The following is a 22,090-nucleotide window of genomic DNA, read 5'->3' as shown; positions in this document are numbered from 1 at the left end:
TTCCTCTATGCTCTAATTTGAGGGAAAAAAAGAGCATCTTAATCACCTACAGCTGGTCGCATACCCAAACAGAGAGAAAGGTATTTCCAAGTTAATGAATGCATTGCTTGTTCAAGCCAGTGTAAACTATCCTCATTTTGACATTACTACCGACAAGGATGTCTGACTTTACGCCGCGTGCGTCTTCCAGCCACCGCTTGGACGTCTGTGTGAAGTGCGCGGGTGGGTTTCCTACCACATTCCAAAAATGTTCATGTTATGTTCATTGGCGACTGTAAATTGTCCATATATATGAATGTTAGTCTATATGTGCCCTCTGATTGGCCATGCTAATTTGAGTTAGCCTGTCAATGAGCTGGTCCATTGTACGATAGCATTAAGCTAGCAGCATTAGAGCTCAACCTTTATCCTGCATAATTGTATTGCTTTTTTCAGTTTATTCCAAATTATATTATTAATTTAACGTGATTCCTTCATGTATGTGCACTTTATTTGTACTTATGATGTACTTTTTTTAGTGTGCTTAGTTTAATAGTCATTTCATTGTGGAAAATATATATATATTTGTTTCCTTTAATTCAAAAGACGGTTTACATATTTGCCCAACTTAATGGCAACAATAAAGTTTAGCCCGTGTTACCTCTTACAATTGAAACTGCATTCTACAAAGAGTCTACCAAGTCAAATTCCTTTGTGTGTTAAACATACTTGGCCAATAAAGCTGGTTCTGATGATATAAGAAAATTATGCTATTAACATATTTGTTTTTAAATATACATAAAACATGTAGCCTTTTTAAAATGAAATATATGCATCATTGCAAATCAAAAAGATCATGACGTCATATATGATGTCATATCTGCTCAGTGGCCTTGTGGTTCGAGTGCCCGCCCTGAGATCGGTACGTCGTGAGTTCAAACCCCGGCCGAGTCATACCATACCCTGCTTGACACTCAGCATCAAGGGTTGGAATTGGGGGTTGAATCGCCAAAATTATTCCCGAGCGCGGCCACCACTGCTGCTCACTGCTCCCCTCACCTTCCAGGGGGATGGGTCAAATGCAGAGGATAATTTCACTACACCTAGTGTGTGTGTGACTATGAGTGGTACTTTAACTTAATATTGACCACATATATAGAGGGTTAATACTGTAAATACTGTGCTTATTACACACCAGCTGTTTGATTGTAAAAAATAATCTTAGTTGTAGTTTTCATGATCAAATTTAGGTGTTGAAATAACCATTTACAATTGCTAATGCTAATAGTAGCTTGTGTATGGCAAGTCCAATGTAAATTAGCATCAAGCTCGCACATTTTTGGAAGAGTGAAACCTTACTTTACGTTGACGTGTTTTCTACCAAGCATACCGTATTTTTCGGACTATAAGTCGCAGTTTTTTTCCATAGTTTGGCCGGGGGTGCGACTTATACTCAGGAGCGACTTATGTGTGAAATTATTAACACATTACCGTAAAATATCAAATAATATTATTTAGCTCATTCACGTAAGAGACTAGACGTATAAGATTTCATGGGATTTAGCGATTAGGAGTGACAGATTGTTTGGTAAACGTATAGCATGTTCTATATGTTATAGTTATTTGAATGACTCTTACCATAATATGTTACGTTAACATACCAGTTGGTTATTTATGCCTCATATAACGTACACTTATTCAGCCTGTTGTTCACTATTCTTTATTTATTTTAAATTGCCTTTCAAATGTCTATTCTTCGTGTTGGCTTTTATCAAATACATTTCCCCCAAAAATGCGACTTATACTCCAGTTTTTTTCCTTCTTTATTATGCATTTTCGGCCGGTGCGACTTATACTCCGGAGCGACTTATAGTCCGAAAAATACGGTACTTGCTTGTCGGTGTTGACGTTTGCAACATTACTTAGCTAAATTCGCCCTGAGTGCTACTTGAGGGATTGTTTCCTTGAGCCGTGTTTAGTCTGCAGTGACGAGTCTGGAACAAAATAGAGCATGAAAAAATGGATGGATATTTGTTCCGTGTTGATAGGCTCATATTGGCTTTGCAATTATATTTTGTCTTCCTGATTTTCGCTGGAAGCGAAATGTCTTAATTTTGGTTAAAAACATAAATGATGCTTATTTTTTAAATGTTGTTCCTTTTCAAGTAACCTGCCAAGTAGTGACGCCGCAATATTTGAAGCGCGGTGCAGCGAGTGACGACCGTAGGAGAAACACTGAAGTGTCTGACTTCCTGTTGCAGATCCCCCAGAATCTTCCGTGTTCTGTCACCTTGCAGCCCGGACCTGAGGACACAGGCAAGGTAATCCTCAGGTGACCAGGGTCATAAGGTCCAAACGCATGTACTGTACATACTGTGTGTGTGTGTGTGTGTGTAGGCATGTGGCGTGGACTTTGAGATCCGAGCGTTCTGCGCCAAGTCCATGGAGGAAAAGATCCACAAGAGGTGACCTTTGACAGCCTGGCACTTGACCTCTTGAGCCTTTACTCAAGCGTGTGTGTGTGTTTAGGAACTCTGTGCGTCTGGTCATCCGAAAGGTTCAGTACGCTCCAGAGAAGCCGGGTCCTCAGCCCATGGTGGAGACCACACGCAGCTTCCTCATGTCGGACAGGTCGCTGCACCTGGAGGCGTCGCTGGACAAAGAGGTACGTGCACGCCCACCCCCAGGTCAAGTATTGTATGTGCACGCTGACCTGTGTGTGTGTGTGTGTGTGTGTGTGTGTGTGTGTGTGTGTGTGTGTGTGTGTGTGTGTGTGTGTGTGTGTGTGTGTGTCAGCTCTACTACCACGGCGAGCCCATCAGCGTCAACGTGCACGTGACCAACAACTCCACCAAGACGGTGAAGAGAGTGAAGATCTCAGGTCAGTCCTCCTCCCCCACCATACTTGCCAACCTTGAGACCTCCGAATTCGGGACATGAGGGGGCGGCGGTGTTTGGTGGTAGCGGGGGTGTATCATATTTTTCAGAGTATAAGTCGCACCGGCCGAAAATGCATAATAAAGAAGGAAAAAAACATATATAAGTCGCACTGGAGTATAAGTCGCATTTTTGGGGGAAATGTATTTGATAAAAGCCAACACCAAGAATAGACATTTGAAAGGCAATTTAAAATAAATAAAGAATAGTGAACAACAGGCTGAATAAGTGTACGTTATATGAGGCATAAATAACCAACTGAGAAGGTGCCTGGTATGTTAACGTAACATATTATGGTAAGAGTCATTCAAATAACTATAACATATAGAACATGCTATACCAGGGGTCACCAACCTTTTTGAAAGCAAGAGCTACTTCTTGGGTAGTGATTAATGCGAAGGGCTACCAGTTTGATACACACTTAAATAAATTGCCAGAAATAGCCAATTTGCTCAATTTACCTTTAACTCTGTTATTATTAATAATTAATGATATTTACACTTAATTGAACGGTTTAAAAGAGGAGAAAACACGAAAAAAAAATGACAATTAAATTTTGAAACCGTTTATCTTCAATTTCGACTCTTTAAAATTCAAAATTCAACCGAAAAAAAGAAGAGAAAAACTAGCTACTTCGAATCTTTTTGAAAAAATTAAAAAAATAATTTATGGAACATCATTAGTAATTTTTCCTGATTAAGATTCATTTTAGGATTTTGATGACATGTTTTAAATAGGTTAAAATCCAATCTGCACTTTGTTAGAATATATAACAAATTGGACCAAGCTATATTTCTAACAAAGACAAATCATTATTTCTTCTAGATTTTCCAGAACAAAAATTTTAAAAGAAATTCAAAAGACTTTGAAATAAGATTTAAATTTGATTCTACAGATTTTCTAGATTCTCCAGAATTTTTTTTTTTGAATTTTAATCATAATAAGTTTGAAGAAATATTTCACAAATATTCTTCGTCGAAAAAAACAGAAGCTAAAATTAAGAATTAAATTAAAATGTATTTATTATTCTTTACAATAAAAACAATAAATTTACTTGAACATTGGTTTGAATTGTCAGGAAAGAAGAGGAAGGAATTTAAAAGGTAAAAAGGTATATGTGTTTAAAAATCCTAAAATCATTTTTAAGGTTGTATTTTTTCTCTAAAATTGTCTTTCTGAAAGTTATAAGAAGCAAAGTAAAAAAATAATGAATTTATTTAAACAAGTGAAGACCAAGTCTTTAAAATATTTTCTTGGATTTTCAAATTGTATTTGAGTTTTGTCTCTCTTAGAATTAAAAATGTCGCGCAAAGTGAGACCAGCTTGCTAGTAAATAAAAACATTTTAAAAAATAGAGGCAGCTCACTGGTAAGTGCTGCTATTTGAGCTATTTTTAGAACAAGCCAGCGGGCTACTCATCTGGTCCTTACGGGCTACCTGGTGCCCACGGGCACCGCGTTGGTGACCCCTGTGCTATACGTTTACCAAACAATCTGTCACATGTAATGTGTTAATAATTTCACACATAAGTCGCTCCTGAGTATTTATCGCACCCCCGGCCAAACTATAGAAAAAAAACGCGACTTATAGTCCGAAAAATACGGTATATTGTAGCGTCCCGGAAGAGTTAGTGCTGCAAGGGGTTCTGGGTATTTGTCCAGTGTTACAGTGCCGATGTTCTCCCGAAATGTGTTTGTCATTCTTGTTTGGTGTGGGTTCACAGTGTGGCGCATATTTGTAACAGTGTTAAAGTTGTTTATACGGCTACCCTCAGTGTGACCTGTATTGCTGTTGACCAAGTATGCTTGCATTCACTCGTGTGTGTGTAAAAGTTGCATATATTAAGTGAACGGGCCGGCACGCTGTTTGCATGGAGGAAAAGCGGACGTGACGACAGGTTGTAGAAGACGCTAAAGGCACGCCCCCAATATTGTTGTCCGGGTGGAAATTGGGAGAACGGTTGCCCCGGGAGATTTTCGGTAGGGGCACTGAAATTTGGGAAAATCGGGAGGGTTGGCAAGTATGTCCCCCACCCCCCTTGACCTTGTCTTTGACCTTTTGAACTCATCCCTGCAGTGCGTCAGTATGCTGACATCTGCTTGTTCAGCACGGCCCAGTACAAATGTCCCGTGGCCCAGCTGGAGGCAGAGTAAGTGCGTGTGTGGGGGGGGGGGAGTTGGGGCCCAGGCCTTGGGAAGGCGCTTGACTGACAGGTGTGTTGTGCGACAGTGACCAGGTGTCGTCCAGCTCCACCTTCTGCAAAGTCTACACGCTGACGCCCACGCTGGACAAGAACCGCGAGAAAAGAGGACTGGCACTGGATGGCAAGCTCAAGCACGAGGACACCAACCTGGCCTCGTCCACCATGTAAGCGTGTGTGTCTGGTCATGTGGGTCAGGGGACGGCGTGGCACGGTTGGGAGAGTGGCTGTGAGGGTTCCTGGTTCAATCCCCACCTTCCACCAACCAAGTCACATCCGTTGTGTCCTTGAGCAAGACACTTCACCCTTGCTCCTGATGGGTCGTGGTAAGCGCCTTACATGGCAGCTCCCGCCCTCAAGTGTGTGAATGTGGAAATGGTGTCAAAGCGCTTTGAGTACCTTGTACAAGTATTTACCATCACCATGTGACGCGTGCTGTGTTGCAGCGTCAAGGACGTCACCAACAAGGAGGTCCTGGGCATCCTGGTGTCCTACAGAGTCAAAGTCAAGCTGGTGGTTTCACGCGGAGGGTACGTACGACGTCACCCCGTCGTTTTTGCAAGCCGCTCACTTCCTGTTTGGTGTCGTCGCCATAGAGACGTGTCGGTGGAGCTGCCCTTCATCCTCATGCACCCCAAACCTGCTGACCCCCCCACATCGCGCCCCCAATCAGGTGAGTGCTGCTTGCAACACAGCCGCATTGACGTTTCCACGGAAACAGTCGGGTGACGTGCGTGTGTGTGTGTGTGTGTGTGTGTGTGTGTGTGTGTGTGTGTGTGTGTGTGTGTGTGTGTGTGTGTGTGTGTGTGTGTGTGTGTGTGTGTGTGTGTGTGTGTGTGTGTGTGTGTGTGTGTGTGTGTGTGTGTGTGGCAGCTGTGCCGGAGACGGACCCGCCCATCGACACCAACCTGATAGAATTCGACACAAAGTGAGTATTTTTGTCAGTCTGGTCGTCACGGTGACCTGACGGAGCCTTGTGGTCCTCCCAGCAGCGTCTCCCAGGACGACGACTTCGTCTTTGAGGACTTTGCCCGCCTGCGACTCAAAGGCGCGGTGGAAGACAAGGACGAGGACTGCTAGGAGCGCCCACACACAAACAAACGCACACACTTGCGTGCACACACACACACACACACATACACACACTTACACACACACACACACACACTCACATTACATTCCGGGGTGGAGGGACAGATGCTGCCATGTTTGGGCGGAGCCTCGCGGTGCTCCTTCCTTCCTTTGGTCACTGGGCCGCCGTTCTTGCTGCCATCTTTTTTGTGAGTTGTTTTGATTTGCCGGGCGGCGCTTGTGAGGAAACAATGAAGCCGACACGAACATCTGTTGCTCTTTTATTTTGAAATCCTTTGAATGTTGATGGCGTCCTGGGGCGACGGTTAGTAGACTGCACGGGGACAGCGCAGCGGCAACATTCCAGCATTATTTTCACATTAGCGCTCACACAGGAAGTGGTGTCGCTGCTAAAGGTGTCCTTCTAACCCTCCTTCACTTCCTGTCAGTCGGCGGCGAGCGGTGCCTTCTTCCTGTCTTTATTCACTGTTAATAAATGCCAATTAACCCCCCCGCCCCCACCAGAAGGAAAAACATGAACTTGTTCCATTGATGTCTTATTTTGAAGCCACCAGCGTCACCTCGCCGCCGACCCGAGACAAGACGCATGACGGAACATGTTCTCGCGCTCCTGTGGCGGAAGGAAAGAGGCGGAGCATGTTTGCTTTTTCCCCCCCCCGAGCAGTGCTGTGAATCGTCGTGGTCGTCGTGACTCGTTTGGTCGTGCATGTGAGCTAACTTTGCCAACAGGAAGATTGCTTTGATGCTTTCCACGCTTGTAATCATTTCATTGTTTTTTTTTTATTTCACTTTGTTTTTATGATTAAAGGTGAAATTAACAAGCGTGCTCGTGTGCTGCCGACAGCAAGTGGATTCTCATTTGGTGGGTGTGGGGGAGGGTCACAAACCGTCAGTCGTCGTCGTCTTCGTGCTTCCTCTTCAGCGTCTCCACGCCGGCGTTCTGTGCCGCCATGTTGGTGGTGATGAGGATGTTCTTGGAGCCAATCAGAGACGGGTTGATGAGCACGTTGGAGGTGGCGGGCGTTGTGAGTGCGGCTGATTGATCAGGGAGCAAAACAAAGTTTCAAAGTGCAACACTTGGAGTGGATTTATTTTTTTTCCCACACTTACTGCTTTTGCTGGCGCTGCTCTGTGAGGGAGGGGGGATCTGCACGGTGAACCTCTGACCCGTCAGCGACACCGGGGGTCCGACCTTGGCGCCGACCGACTGAACGGTGGCGTTTCCTGTGTAGACGGTCCGGTCTGTGCGCTCCAGCAAGCCCTTTGGTGCTCCACCTAGACCTGGGCCCATATTCCATAAGTCAATTAACAGAACGATACATGAAAATGAACTCTTAAGTAGAGATGTCTGATAAAATCGGCCTGCCGATACTATCAGCCGATAAATGCTTTAAAATGTAATATCGGAAATTAACGGTATGGTTTTTTTATTTTTATTAAATCAACATAAAACACAAAATACAATTAGTGCACCAACCCAAAAAAAACTCCCTCCCCCCATTTACACTCTTCACACAAAAGGGTTGATTCTTTCTGTTATTAAAATTCTGGTTCCTACATTATATATCAATATATATCAATACAGTCTGCAAGGGATACAGTCCGTAAGCACACATGATTGTGCGTGCTGCTGCTCCACTAATAGTACTAACCTTTAACAGTTAATTTGACTGTTTTTCATTAATTACTAGTTTCTATGTAACTGTTTTTATATTTTACTTTCTTTTTTATTCAACAAAATGTTTTTAATTTATCTTATTTTATTAATTTTTTTTTTTTAAAGTACCTTATCTTCACCATACCTGGTTGTCCAAATTAGGTATAATGTGTTAATTCCACGACTGTATATATCGGCATCGGTAATTAAGAGTTGTACAATATCGGATATCGGCAAAAAGCCATTATCGGACATCCCTACTCTTAAGTTGCCATGTGCATACATTGTGTCTCAGCAGCTGTGGGCGTTTGTACTCCATGCACATAAACGGTAATAATAATACCGTATTGTTCGCACTATAAGTCGCAGTTTTTTTCATAGTTTGGCCGGGCTCCAGTGCGACTTATGTTTTTTTCCTTCTTTATTATGCATTTTCGGCAGGTGCGACTTATACTCTGAAAAATACGGTAATCGCAAAAAAAAAACTCCCAACAGTTACATTACTATATTTAATTAAAATGGTAAAAAAAGATTGCTAAATACACTGGCAAAATTATAGACCGATTTGCGTTAGCTTGCTTAAATGCACTTATTTAAAACAATTCTAAAACATTTACAAGTTAAAATGGAAGAATATGGCTCTTATGAAGTCAGAGTAATATTTAATGTTTCCTATGCTAAGAAGGTATAATGTCTATTTAAGTTTTTTTATTATTTTTTTTAAAATACAACTTTGGTTAAAATGTTAGTGTCAGTACTTTTGGAGCACATTCAACAAATTCCTTGGATTTACATGACCTCATGTTGGGCTCACGTCCCTCCCATTAAATGTGCGTGGTGGTCAAGCTAGCTCTGTTCCCAATGGGTACTCGGCGCCATTTAGCCTTTCTCTGAGAAAACATGCCCTATGCTTGTGTCGTTTTCGGTTGTACGAATCGTTTAAATCGCGGAAAGGATAAAACGTTTCTTCGGAGTTCCTTGAAAGGTAATCGAGAGGAGCGAAAGAGTGCAAGGTTTTACGAAAGACAACTAGAAGTGTCACAGTCCAAGTGAGCAGAGTCAAAGAATGCATGAGTTTGTAGTGATCATTATGTTAAAGGTTTGTTTGATATACTTTTAACATTTATTATTTCCCATTTAAGTATTATCTTGATATTATTTGTATTCCTAAAACACATTTTTGCTGCAAGGCACCAACTTGGTGAGTCTAAATAAAAGAAAAGCAAATGTAAGCAAAACCTAAAAGAGTTAAGTTTTTACCAAAGGTAGCAATCATAAAAGAATAATTCAGCACATGAACAATGTTGACATCTATAGTTGTATTTTGATAAAGACGGGGAAAAACACACTACTCCTAAATGGCGCGTGCAACAACAACAAACATGTCTGTAGATGCAAAGTTAAATAATGAAATGCAACCTTACAGAGCAAAAATCATGCATATTTATCCGTGAGAGTCTTGATATTCATTTCCTTGACCCAGCCACACACAAATAAGTTGTAGACCTCCATGCTTTTCTAAGTTTTCATCTGTTTTGTGGTGTAGAATAATGTCTGGAGCGCAGTAGTTAGATATGTCTGGGAAGGCGACCGACGTATAAACGTTGGTATCACTCGACAAATCTTTTTTTCCATGAAGTATGGGGATCTACTGTATTTCATTGTATAGTTTGATTTTTTTGCTCGTATCTGCTTTTTGCAGGAAGATCTAGGCCCCTTGTGTACTCAAGAGAATTGGCACTCTGCTTGCCAATTTGGCTTGGTTGACCACCACTGCTTCTCACTTCCGGGAAGAAGTCACGTGTCGGAATACGAGCAATACTGTGATTAATAACTTTCTTCATTTGGTTGTGTATATATGAAGATCCCCCAGCTCCTCCTTAACAGTGACAGAACTTATTTTATTGCTTATGGTTGTGATTTTTATTCAAATGCAACATTTTGCTAACAGTATATTTTATTTGTGTTATGCTTATAAACAAAACCTAAAAAATTATGCTAACAACTACACTTAATTTTTATTATCCATCCATCCATTTTCTACCGCTTATTCCCTTCGGGGCGCGGGAGCCTATCTCAGCTACAATCGGGCGGAAGGCGGCGTACACCCTGGACAAGTCGCCACCTCATCGCAGGGCCAACACAGTCATAATTTTTATTATGTTTGTTGTATTTAAAAGTTCCAATTTCAAAGGTAAAATGTACAAGAAATACAAGTTTATTGCATATTAAAGTGTATACTTGCAATTAGAGATGTCCGATAATGGCTTTTTTGCCGATATTCCGATATTGTCCAACTCTTAATTACTGATTCCGATATCAACCGATACATACAGTCGTGGAATTAACACATTATTATGCCTAATGTTGTTGTGATGTCCCGCTGGATGCATTAAACAATGTAACAAAGTTTTCCAAAATGAATCAACTCAAGTTATGGGGAAAAATGCCAACATGGCACTGCCATATTTATTATTGAAGTCACAAAGTGCATTATTTTTTTTAACATGCCTCAAAACAGCAGCTTGGAATTTGGGACATGCTCTCTCGGAGGTTGAGGTGGGCGGGATTGGGATGGAAGGGGTTTTGGGGGCTAGCGGGGGGTGTATATTGTAGCGTCCTGGAAGTGTTAGTTCTGGGTATTTGTTCCGTTGTGTTACGGTGCGGATGTTCTCCCGAAATGTGTTTGTCAATCTTGTTTGGTGTGGGTTCACAGTGTGGCGCATATTTGTAACAGTGTTAAAGGCCTACTGAAATGAATTTTTTTTATTTAAACGGGGATAGCAGATCTATTCTATGTGTCATACTTGATCATTTCGCGATATTGCCATATTTTTGCTGAAAGGATTTAGTATAGAACAACGACGATAAAGATTGCAACTTTTGGTATCTGATAAAAAAAAGGCTTGCACCTACCGGAAGTAGCGTGACGTAGTCAGTTGAACATATACGCAAAGTTCCCTATTGTTTACAATGATGGCCGCATGAAGTGAGAGAGATTCGGACCGAGAAAGCGACAATTTCCCCATTAATTTGAGCGAGGATGAAAGATTTGTGGATGAGTAAAGTGCAAGTGAAGGACTAGTGGGGAGTTGAAGCTATTCAGATAGGGAAGATGCTGTGAGAGCCGAGGGTGACCTGATATTCAGCTGGGAATGACTACAACAGTAAATAAACACAAGACATATATATACTCTATTAGCCACAACACAACCAGGCTTATATTTAATATGCCACAAATTAATCCTGCATAAAAACACCTGCGTGTTTGTTATGCTAGCTCCTAGCTCCTCTGCTAGCTCCTAGCTCCATAGAACACGCCAATACAATTCAAACACCTGATCAACACACACAATCACTCAGCCCAAAAGACAGTTTACCTAACCCAAGGTTCATAAAGCTTATATATTTTTAAAAAGTTACGTACGTGACGCGCATACGGTCAAGTTATCGAATGTTTAGCAGCCAAGGCTGCATACTCACGGTACCTGATATTCAGCTGGGAATGACTACAACAGTAAATAAACACAAGACATATATATACTCTATTAGCCACAACACAACCAGGCTTATATTTAATATGCCACAAATTAATCCTGCATAATAACACCTGCGTGTTTGTTATGCTAGCTCCTAGCTCCTCTGCTAGCTCCTAGCTCCATAGAACACGCCAATACAATTCAAACACCCGATCAACACACACAATCACTCAGCCCAAAAGACCGTTCACCTAACCCAAGGTTCATAAAGCTTATATATTTTTAAAAAGTTACGTACGTGACGCGCACTTACGGTACGGTACGTGTTATGCTAGCTCCTAGCTCCTCTGCTAGCTCCTAGCTCCATAGAACACGCCAATACAATTCAAACACATGATCAACACACACAATCACTCAGCCCAAAAGACCGTTCACCTAACCCAAGGTTCATAAAGCTTATATATTTTAAAAAAGTTACGTACATACGCAAAAAAAAGCCAAAGCTGCATACTCACAGTAGCACGTCTGCGTCTTTGTCATCCAAATCAAAGTAATCCTGGTAAGAGTCTGTGTTGTCCCAGTTCTCTACAGGCGTCTGTGTATCCAAATCAAAAGTCCTCCTGGTTAGAGTCTCTGTTATCCGAGTTCTTCCATCTTGACTGCATCTTTCGGGAATGTAAACAAAGAAGCGCCGGCTGTGTACTGTTGTGGCTGACTACGTTCGAAAAATACGTCCATTTCGCACCGACAACTTTCTTCTTTGCTTGCTTGGCTTCCTTCTCCATAATGCAATGAACATGATTGAAACAGATTCACGAACACAGATGTCCAGAATACTGTGGAATTATGAAATGAAAACAGAGCTTTTTCATATTGGCTTCAATGTGGAAGGCATACCCGTGTTCGTCGGGCTACGTCACGCGCATACGTCATCCTCAGAGGCGTTTCGAACCGGAAGTTTAGCGGCAAATTTAAAATGTCACTTTATAAGTTAACCCGGCCGTATTGGCATGTGTTATAATGTTAAGATTTCATCATTGATATATAAACTATCAGACTGCGTGGTCGGTAGTAGTGGGTTTCAGTAGGCCTTTAAAGTTGTTTATACCCCCACCCTCAGTGTGACCTGTATGGCTGTTGACCAAGTATGCATTGCATTCACTTGAGTGTGAAAAGCCGTAGATATTATGTGACTGGGCCGGCACGCAAAGGCAGTGCCTTAAAGGTTTATTGGCGCTCTGTACTTCTCCCTACGGCCGTGTACACAGCGGCATTTTAAAAAGTCATACATTTTACTTTTTGAAACAGATACCGATAATTTCCGATATTACATTTTAAAGCATTTATCGGCCGATATTATCGGACATCCCTACTTGCAATAGTATCAGTGGTTATTTTGATCTCAAAATAATGTCGGCAATAATTTGTAGGTCAATACATCGTCAAGCAAGATTTGTTACCCACCCCCCCACCAACTTTGGGCGAGCGACTCACCGAGCGTGGGCGTGGTCGGTCTGCTGGCGATGGCGCCGACGCTCAGTCGAGGTGCTGAGATCCTCCCGGCCGACGGCGTCACCTGTGGGGGGGAGAAGCGATGAAGGTGAGCGGGGCGAGCAAGCGAGGGCGAGTAGAAAGACGAGCGCCGGCACCTTCTTGGGGAGGAACTTGAGTCGGTAGTTGGGGGCGGTCAGACAGTAGCGGTCCGGGGGCAGTCTGGGCCCGGTGTAGGGTTTGATGAGAGGGAGCGGAGTCTGGTTCTTCTGCCTGGCCACTTCCAGCAGGAACTGAACACACGACATCAGTCACATCACCCGCTCTTACTCTCAGACAAAAACCAAACGCTCACATCTCGAGGCGGCGGCGACGTGAAAGACTGGTCCATCCGGCACTGGATGGCCAGCTTGATGTCGTCTGCGTCCACGTTGGACTTCTTGGCGTGTGTGGCGTAAATCTTGGCGTCCTCAATAATGGTCGTCACGTACCCTGCCAAGAAGAGTCATGATGGCTGCACGATTAATCAACATTAATGTTTTCATTTGGTTCCCTCCGCCATCACCACTATTTGAGTGGCAGACATGTTGGCCAATCAGAATTGAGGAGCCTCACGTTTCTCTGGTCAAACAGGGAGAAAGATGTCTCTCTCTGTGCATCCATCATTCAACAGTAGGATTGACTGGACACAGTGATACCTCTTCAGTCATCTACCATCTTTGTCACGGTGGGCGGGGCGCCGGCTTTACGCACACAGGAAGCTGACGTAGTGCCTCGCTACTTGCTAGCGATAAGTGCCGCAAAGTAACAAACATTAAGGGGACGAATATATATGTTTAAAAAAGCCAAATGTCCAGTTGTGGGAATATTTCGGCTTCAAAAAGACAACCCAACCTAGTTTTTCCAACTGGAAAAAAAATCTACTTATATTTTATTGTTTAATTTATTTAGTACAACAAAGTTATTTATATCCGAAAGACAATTCTACATTAATGACAAATTAAAGTTTATAGCCTTTTTAAATGGTTACTTGCATTTAGGGATGTAACGGCAATTGGTATAGTGATAAACATACTTGCCAACCTTGAGACCTCCAATATCGGGCGTGGGGGGGGGGGGGGGGGGGGTGTTTGGGGCGGGGGCGTGGTTAAGAGGAGAGTATATTTACAGCTAGAATTCACCAAATCAAGTATTTCATATATATATAATATATGTATGAAATACTTGACTTTCAGTGAATTCTAGCTATATATATATATTTATTTTATTTTATTATACATATAAATAATCAATCAATCAATCAATCAATGTTTATTTATATAGCCCTAAATCACAAGTGTCTCAAAGGGCTGTACAAGCCACAACGACATCCTCGGTACAGAGCCCACATACGGGCAAGGAAAAACTCACCCCAGTGGGACGTCGGTGAATGACTATGAGAAACCTTGGAGAGGACCGCATATGTGGGTAACCCCCCCCCTCTAGGGGAGACCGAAAGCAACGGATGTCGAGTGGGTCTGACATAACATTGTGAAAGTCCAGTCCACAGTGGATCCAACACATCAGCGGGAGTCCGGTCCACAGCGGGGCCAACAGGAAACCATCCCGAGCGGAGACGGGTCAGCAGCGCAGAGATGTCCCCAACCGATGCACAGGCTAGTGGTCCACCCGGGGTCCCGGCTCTGGACAGCCAGCTCTTCATCCATGGCCACCGGACCTATGCAACTCCCCCTCGCAAGGGACAGGGGAGAAGAGGAGAGAAGAAAAGAAACGGCAGATCAACTGGTCTAAAAAAGGGGGGGTCTATTTAAAGGCTAGATTATACAAATGAGTTTTAAGATGGGACTTAAATGCTTCTACTGAGGTAGCATCTCTAACTGTTACCGGGAGGGCATTCCAGAGTACTGGAGCCCGAATAGAAAACGCTCTATAGCCCGCAGACTTTTTTTTGGCTCTGGGAATCACTAATAAGCCGGAGTTCTTTGAACGCAGATTTCTTGTCGGGACATATGGTACAATACAATCGGCGAGATAGGCTGGAGCTAAACCGTGTAATATTTTATACGTAAGTAGTAAAACCTTAAAGTCGCATCTTAAGTGCACAGGAAGCCAGTGCAAGTGAGCCAGTATAGGCGTAATATGATCAAACTTTCTTGTTTTTGTCAAAAGCCTTGCAGCCGCATTTTGTACCAACTGTAATCTTTTAATGCTAGACATAGGGAGGCCCGAAAATAATACGTTACAGTAATCGAGACGAGACGTAACGAACGCATGAATAATGATCTCAGCGTCGCTAGTGGACAAGATGGAACGAATTTTAGCGATATTACGGAGATGAAAGAAGGCCGTTTTAGTAACACTCTTAATGTGTGACTCAAACGAGAGAGTTGGGTTAAATTAAATAAATAAAAGACATACTTGAATTTCAGTGTTCTGCAGGCTATCCAGTAGGTGGCAGTATTGTCCTGTTTAAGAGTGTCACAACATTGCTGTTTACGGCAGACGAACTGCTTTACGGTAGACTAAACGTGACTGCTGTTGTTGTGTGTTGTTACCGCGCTGGGAGGACGTTAATGAAACTGCCTAACAATAAACCCACATAAGAAACCAAGAACTCTCTCTCCTTGTTGTGCACTCTACTCTCTAAAAGCCGTAGATGTTATGACGTCATTGTGCAGGCAAGCTGCTGGGAAAGCGGACGTGAGAAGGCTGTCCCCACTCAGGTCCGCATTGAGCTGGAGGGGGCGTGGCCTCCAGCTCCGGCTGAATACCGGGAGTTTCTCGGGAGAAAATCTCTGCCGGGAGGTTGCCGGGAGAGGCGCTGAATAACGGGATTCTCCCGCTAAAAACGGGAGGGTTGGCAAGTATGGTGATAAACCATGGTAAAATTCCAGACGGTTAGTATTACCATTTAATTTTTTAGTTATCGAAATGGCCAAGATACCACCGCCACAGGTATCTTGGCAGTTTATGGGAAACACTGACTGTACTTGTATTTATTTATGTTATTTAGTTCTTGCCATATTACTCAGTTAATATTGCTTATGTTGCTTTCATATGCACATTTAATTTCTACTTCAGGTACATGTAACAGTTATTTACAATAATGTTTCTTCCACAAAGTGTATCATTTTGAATGTTCTATTTATTTTTTAAATAAAATGTAGTTAAAAGATTTCAGTGTAAGTACTTTTTGAACTCATTTAAAATTTCCGTCATAATAATGGTAACCGTCATAATTATGGTCACAATAACCGTGATAATAAATGCTTATACTGTGACGTCCCTATAATGGACAATTGTAACGTAATTGTTTCGTCGAGTAAATTGATAAAAACACCTCGACATGACTTTTCTTACATTCTCAACTGTTTAAGACGTCGCATAATTGGTGTTAATCGGTACAAACAACAAGGGCGCAGCCATTTTGGAAGCGTGTGTCAAAGGTTAACCGACAACGAGAACAACTGAGTTGTTCTGAGGTTTCCCGAGAGATACACTTGTTGCGTCAGGGTTTGGAAGGACGTCAGGTGTTCGGTGAATTAGGTCAGGCAGCTCTCAAAATGCAGAGTAAGGAACAAATCACAAAAAGAAAACGCAAACAATTACAGGCTGTTGGGGAAAAATGTAGCAAGCTACACAACTTCTTTAGGTAGGTTAATATCAGAGTTTAAGCAGAGTGCTAAATTAGCAGTTCTAGACCTGTCAATGTTGTTTCTGTGCTGTATCGTCAATGTTTATTTTGATTCCTGGCTGTCTACGACATGCTCCTTCGTCAAAAAACCTCACCGCAGTGCTGTCATATTTCACTGCCAAACTTTCAAATAGTTGAGGTGTTCTCTGATATCTCTCATGTATCAACACTATTGTTCTATACTAGGACAAAACAACTAAGTTACATCTTATGGCCATCAGGTTTTACGTTTATTTATATTATTTAGTTTCTGCCATGTTACTCTGTTAATAATGCTTATGTTGCTTTCATATGCATTTAATTTCTACTTGAGGTACATGTAACAGTTATCTACAATAATGTTTCTTCCACAAAGTACATCATTTTGAATGTGTTATTTGTTGTTTATTTTTTAAATAAACAGTTAAAAGATTTTAGTATAAGTACTTTTCGAACATTTTGAGCACATTTAAAAATACTGCGCCTTTTTTATGGTCACAATGACCGTGATAAGAAATGTTCATACCGTGACATCCCTACTTGCATTAATATTATATACTGTATATATTATGATTACATTACCAACATCACACATACAATACCAGATAATAAAAAATGGCAAAAAACCTCACCGCAGTGCCGTCATATTTCATTGCCAAACTTTCAAATAGTTGAGGTGTTCTCTGATATGTGTAAGACTAGATCTCTCATGTATGAACATTATTGTTTTATACTAGGACAACTTTGTTAAGCATGTGTAGTCATGTTTTTTATGAAATTGCGTTGTCCCCTTTGAAATAAACTAATCTTAATTATAAACACTATCGTTTTTTTTATCACATATTTCTTCAGTTTAAGAGCATGATGTGGACAAGAGCTCTGCGCCTGTCTGCATAAAGCCACATATTTATAAAAGTAAATTGCTGCAAATTGTTTTAATGTGTGGCAGCTTGGTTGACAGTCAAAAAGTAACATATCTTCCTTCAATCGTTTTATGCATATTTATGTATCCATCCATTTTCTACCGAAAATATTTTTTAAAATGGGGATATTGGAGAGAACAATGGCGATTACCGTATTTTCCGCACCATAAGCCGCACCTAAAAACCACAATTTTTCTCAAAAGCTGACAGTGCGGCTAATAACCCGGTGCGCCTTATATATGGATTAATGTTAATATTTATTTTCATAAAGTTTAGGTCTCGCAACTACGGTAAACAGCCGACATCTTTTTTCCCCGTAGAAGAGGAAGCGCTTCTTCTTCTACTGTAAGCAACCGCCAAGGTGAGCACCCGCCCCCGTAGAAGAAGAAGCGCGCGGATATTACGTTTCATTTCATTTGTGTGTTTCTGTAAAGACCACAAAACGTCTCCTAAGAGACATGCGTACAAGGTTCCACTGACTTTTGATATTCCTGTGAACCGCACCGTGGATACAACGGGAACACGTACGGTGAATATTCGCACCACAGAGAATGAGAAGTCGTCCTTCACTGTGGTTCTAGCTTGCCATGCTAACGGCCAGAAACTTCCACCCACGGTGATATTCAAAAGGAAGACCTTGCCAAAAGAGAACTTTCCAGCCGGCGTCATCATAAAAGCTAACTCGAAGGGATGGATGGATGAAGAAAAAACGAGCGAAGACACCGGGTGACTTTTTTCACGCAGCTCCGTTCCTGTTGATCTACGACTGCATGCGCGTCCACATCATCGATGGTGTCAAAAAACAAGTGAAGCACACCGAAGAAGAAGAAGAATTCGAGGGATTTGTGGATGAGTAATAACTTCAGAAAGTGAGCTTTAAATGTTTATTTTGTGTGTTGTGTGACATTAACGTTCGAGCAACGTTGAGTTATTGATGTTGCTATTGCTCTGCACTATTTTGAGTGTTACTATTTTTGTGATTGCACATTTGCACATTACATTTTGGGAGTGAACAGAGTTGTTATAACGCTGGTTTGTAATATATTATTAAAGTTTGACTGACCTATCTGACTGTTTTGTTGACATTACCTTTAGCGTAGCGTAGGTGCGGCTAATAACACGGGGCGGCTAATAGGTAAACAAAGTTTTGAAATATTCCGTTCATTAAACGTGCGGCTATTAACACGGGGCGCCTTATGGTGCGGAAAATACGGTAATAAAAAAGACATCAAAATGGGCTTTGCGACACTCCCGCCAGCGCTAATGACAGTCAGCTGTTTTGGATATGATCGCTGTGGAACCTCCAGCTGACGGGACAACTTTGACAAGCAAGACTTTTTGCTCTGTGTCATAAGAAAGGTGCAACATTATCTTATGTTTTTAGTCCTCATTTAACGACAAATCATGAAGTTAACTTACGTGTCTTGTTTCCATTTTTGTAGATGGAAAAAGCAACCAAGCAACTAAAATAAACAATCTAGCGTACTCCCTGTAGTGTGTACTGATGTTAAAGACAATATACACTTCATTACACATGTACCATATCACTATATCCATGATTAAATGCTTTATAATTCCCTTAGAACATGCAAAATGGTATCCTTGTCTCGTTAGTGCGTGTTGGTTTTACAAATAATGTACACTTCACAGCACATGTAATACATCACCACGTTGCTGAACATGTTATAATTCTATGAGTGTTGGGTTTCAGCAGCACAGGCGTGCATTCGCTCTTAAATAATATTCCCAAGATTCTGTGTACGTGCAGGCTGGTTTTAAAGATAATGTACATGTCATTGTACGTCTAAAGTATATCAAAATAAACATATTAGGAGGTGTAATGCCACCAAGTCAGATATTGCTGCTTTTTTCAGGCTTCTGATTGGACAAAATGTGCATGACAGCAGGTGTATGCGTTTGTTAGGTTTTGAAACTACACTTGTGTGGATGGAGATTGTTTTAACCCCAAATATGTGTTTTTGAAACTCTCCGTGTTCGTGTGGGCATGGCCTTACTGTAGGTGAACTCCAACATCTGGTTGATGACGCGGGGCTCGTACTCGGAGACCCCCATGTCCTTCAGGATCTGCATCATCACCTGCAGGCCAAAAAAACAAAACACTTTTAATCGCAATTTGTCTTTCTTTTTTAAAATAATTTATACGCTTTGCATTGCTATATCACTAAAAACGTTCCCCAGCCAGATGACCACTATTGGTGACCACAGGTGAGGTGCTAGCTGTCCAAAGTCGGGACCCAGGGTGGACCACTTATCTGTGTTGGGGACGTCTCTGCGCTGCTGACCTGTCTCCGCTCAACATGATCTCCTGCTGGCCCCACTATGGACTGGACTCTCATTATTATGTTAGATCCACTATGGACTGGACTCTCACAATATTATGTTAGATCCACTATGGACTCTCACAATATTATGTCAGATCCACTATGGACTGGACTCTCACTATTATGTTAGATCCACTATGGACTGGACTCCCACTATTATGTTAGACCCACTATGGACTGGACTCCCACTATTATGTTAGATCCACTATGGACTGGACTCCCAATATTATGTTACATCCACTATGGACTCTCACAATATTATGTCAGATCCACTATGGACTGGACTCTCACTATTATGTTAGATCCACTATGGACTGGACTCCCACTATTATGTTAGACCCACTATGGACTGGACTCCCACTATTATGTTAGATCCACTATGGACTGGACTCTCATTATTATGTTAGATCCTCTATGGACTGGACTCCCACTATTATGTTAGATCCACTATGGACTGGACTCACACTATTATGTTAGATCCACTATGGACTGGACTCTCACTATTATGTTAGATCCACTATGGACTGGACTCTCACTATTATGTTAGATCCACTATGGACTGGACTCTCACTATTATGTTACATCCACTATGGACTGGACTCCCAATATTATGTTAGATCCACTATGGACTCTCACAATATTATGTCAGATCCACTATGGACTGGACTCTCACTATTATGTTAGATCCACTATGGACTGGACTCACACTATTATGTTAGACCCACTATGGACTGGACTCCCACTATTATGTTAGATCCACTATGGACTGGACTCTCATTATTATGTTAGATCCTCTATGGACTGGACTCCCACTATTATGTTAGATCCACTATGGACTGGACTCACACTATTATGTTAGATCCACTATGGACTGGACTCTCACTATTATGTTAGATCCACTATGGACTGGACTCTCACTATTATGTTAGATCCACTATGGACTGGACTCTCACTATTATGTTACATCCACTATGGACTGGACTCCCACTATTATGTTAGATCCACTATGGACTGGACTCTCACTATTATGTTAGATCCACTATGGACTGGACTCTCACAATATTATGTCAGATCCACTGTGGACTGGACTCTCACACTATTATGTTAGATCCACTATGGACTGGACTCCCACTATTATGTTAGATCCACTATGGACTGGACTCCCACTATTATGTTAGATCCACTATGGACTGGACTCACACTATTATGTTAGATCCACTATGGACTGGACTCTCACAATATTATGCTAGATCCACTATGGACTGGACTCCCACTATTATGTTAGATCCACTATGGACTGGACTCTCACAATATTATGTCAGATCCACTGTGGACTGGACTCTCACACTATTACGTTAGATCCACTATGGACTGGACTCCCACTATTATGTTAGATCCACTATGGACTGGACTCCCACTATTATGTTAGATCCACTATGGACTGGACTCACACTATTATGTTAGATCCACTATGGACTGGACTCTCACAATATTATGCTAGATCCACTATGGACTGGACTCCCACTATTACCGTATGTTAGATCCACTATGGACTGGACTCTCACACTATTGTGCTAGATCCACTCGACGTCCATATCACCGGTTGCCAGGGGGGGTCCCCACATCTGCGGTCCCCTCCAAGGGTTCTCATTGTCATCCCATTGGGTTGAGTTTTTCCTTGCCCTGATGTGGGATCTGAGCGGAGGATGTCGTTGTGGTTTGTGCAGCCCTTTTAGACACTCGTGATTTAGGGCTATATAAGAGTTGGCGACTTGTCCAGGGTGTACCCCGCCTTCCGCCCGAATACAGCTGAGATAGGCTCCGGCACCCCAAAAAGGGACAAGCGGTAAAAAACAGGATGGATAAGTAAACATTGATTGATTCATCGCTATTGAATGTTTCTAAAATGTGGGCCCTTTTGTCTCCTAATTTGGCGTCACAACAATACAAATGTATTACTTTACAGTCGTTGCAAGAACTTAAAAAAGAAGAGAATTAGACGTTTCCTTTAACTACAGCTTAAGCTAACTAGCTAGCTCCTTCCCGCTGTTGTCAATGAGCATGCTAACACGCTAGCATGTGACGCCGTGTTTAATAAGCGGCATAAGTGCACAGCGTCGCCGGAAATAAACTCGGCACCGCTTTATGAACGCAAAGAGACGCCGACGCGTTTAATAAGAAGTTACCTGGGCATCTTTGGGGACGCTTTTGGGCGCAGACATTTTTCGGATCTCCTCAGTGCCGCCTTCGCGTCTTCTTCTACGGCTTATTTATCGACGCTGCCTCCGATGACGCCGAGGCCCGATGGCGCCGCCTG

General features: G+C 42.1%; 2 protein-coding genes across 4 annotated transcripts in view; one reads left to right on the top strand and one right to left on the bottom strand.

The window, feature by feature from the left end:
* Window positions 1-7,057, top strand: part of LOC133651140 (arrestin red cell) — a 19,026-nt gene extending 11,969 nt beyond the window's left edge. The window contains exons 7-16 of one of the 3 annotated variants that reach the window (XM_062049110.1): window positions 2,241-2,300; window positions 2,377-2,444; window positions 2,509-2,644; window positions 2,776-2,860; window positions 4,993-5,065; window positions 5,146-5,283; window positions 5,563-5,646; window positions 5,713-5,789; window positions 5,990-6,044; window positions 6,109-7,057. In XM_062049110.1, the coding sequence (XP_061905094.1) occupies window positions 2,241-2,300; window positions 2,377-2,444; window positions 2,509-2,644; window positions 2,776-2,860; window positions 4,993-5,065; window positions 5,146-5,283; window positions 5,563-5,646; window positions 5,713-5,789; window positions 5,990-6,044; window positions 6,109-6,196 (864 nt within the window). In that variant the 3' untranslated portion in view covers window positions 6,197-7,057. Of the gene's footprint in view, window positions 1-2,240; window positions 2,301-2,376; window positions 2,445-2,508; window positions 2,645-2,775; window positions 2,861-4,992; window positions 5,066-5,145; window positions 5,284-5,562; window positions 5,790-5,989; window positions 6,045-6,105 lie in introns of all 3 variants that reach the window. The other 2 variants (XM_062049109.1, XM_062049108.1) reach the window with 2 other exon arrangements.
* Window positions 6,964-22,090, bottom strand: taf9 (TAF9 RNA polymerase II, TATA box binding protein (TBP)-associated factor). Its single transcript, XM_062049111.1, has 7 exons — window positions 21,960-22,090; window positions 19,447-19,528; window positions 13,191-13,327; window positions 12,994-13,128; window positions 12,839-12,920; window positions 7,319-7,489; window positions 6,964-7,243 (listed from the first exon to the last, which is right to left on the bottom strand). Exons 1-7 carry the CDS (start codon window positions 21,993-21,995, stop codon window positions 7,098-7,100), a joined length of 789 nt encoding a protein of 262 aa, XP_061905095.1. The 5' UTR covers window positions 21,996-22,090; the 3' UTR covers window positions 6,964-7,097.

Source organism: Entelurus aequoreus, linkage group LG05 (assembly GCF_033978785.1).
Source record: "Entelurus aequoreus isolate RoL-2023_Sb linkage group LG05, RoL_Eaeq_v1.1, whole genome shotgun sequence".
In the NCBI taxonomy this organism is placed as follows: domain Eukaryota; kingdom Metazoa; phylum Chordata; class Actinopteri; order Syngnathiformes; family Syngnathidae; genus Entelurus; species Entelurus aequoreus.
This window is presented reverse-complemented; position numbering and strand designations above follow the sequence as displayed.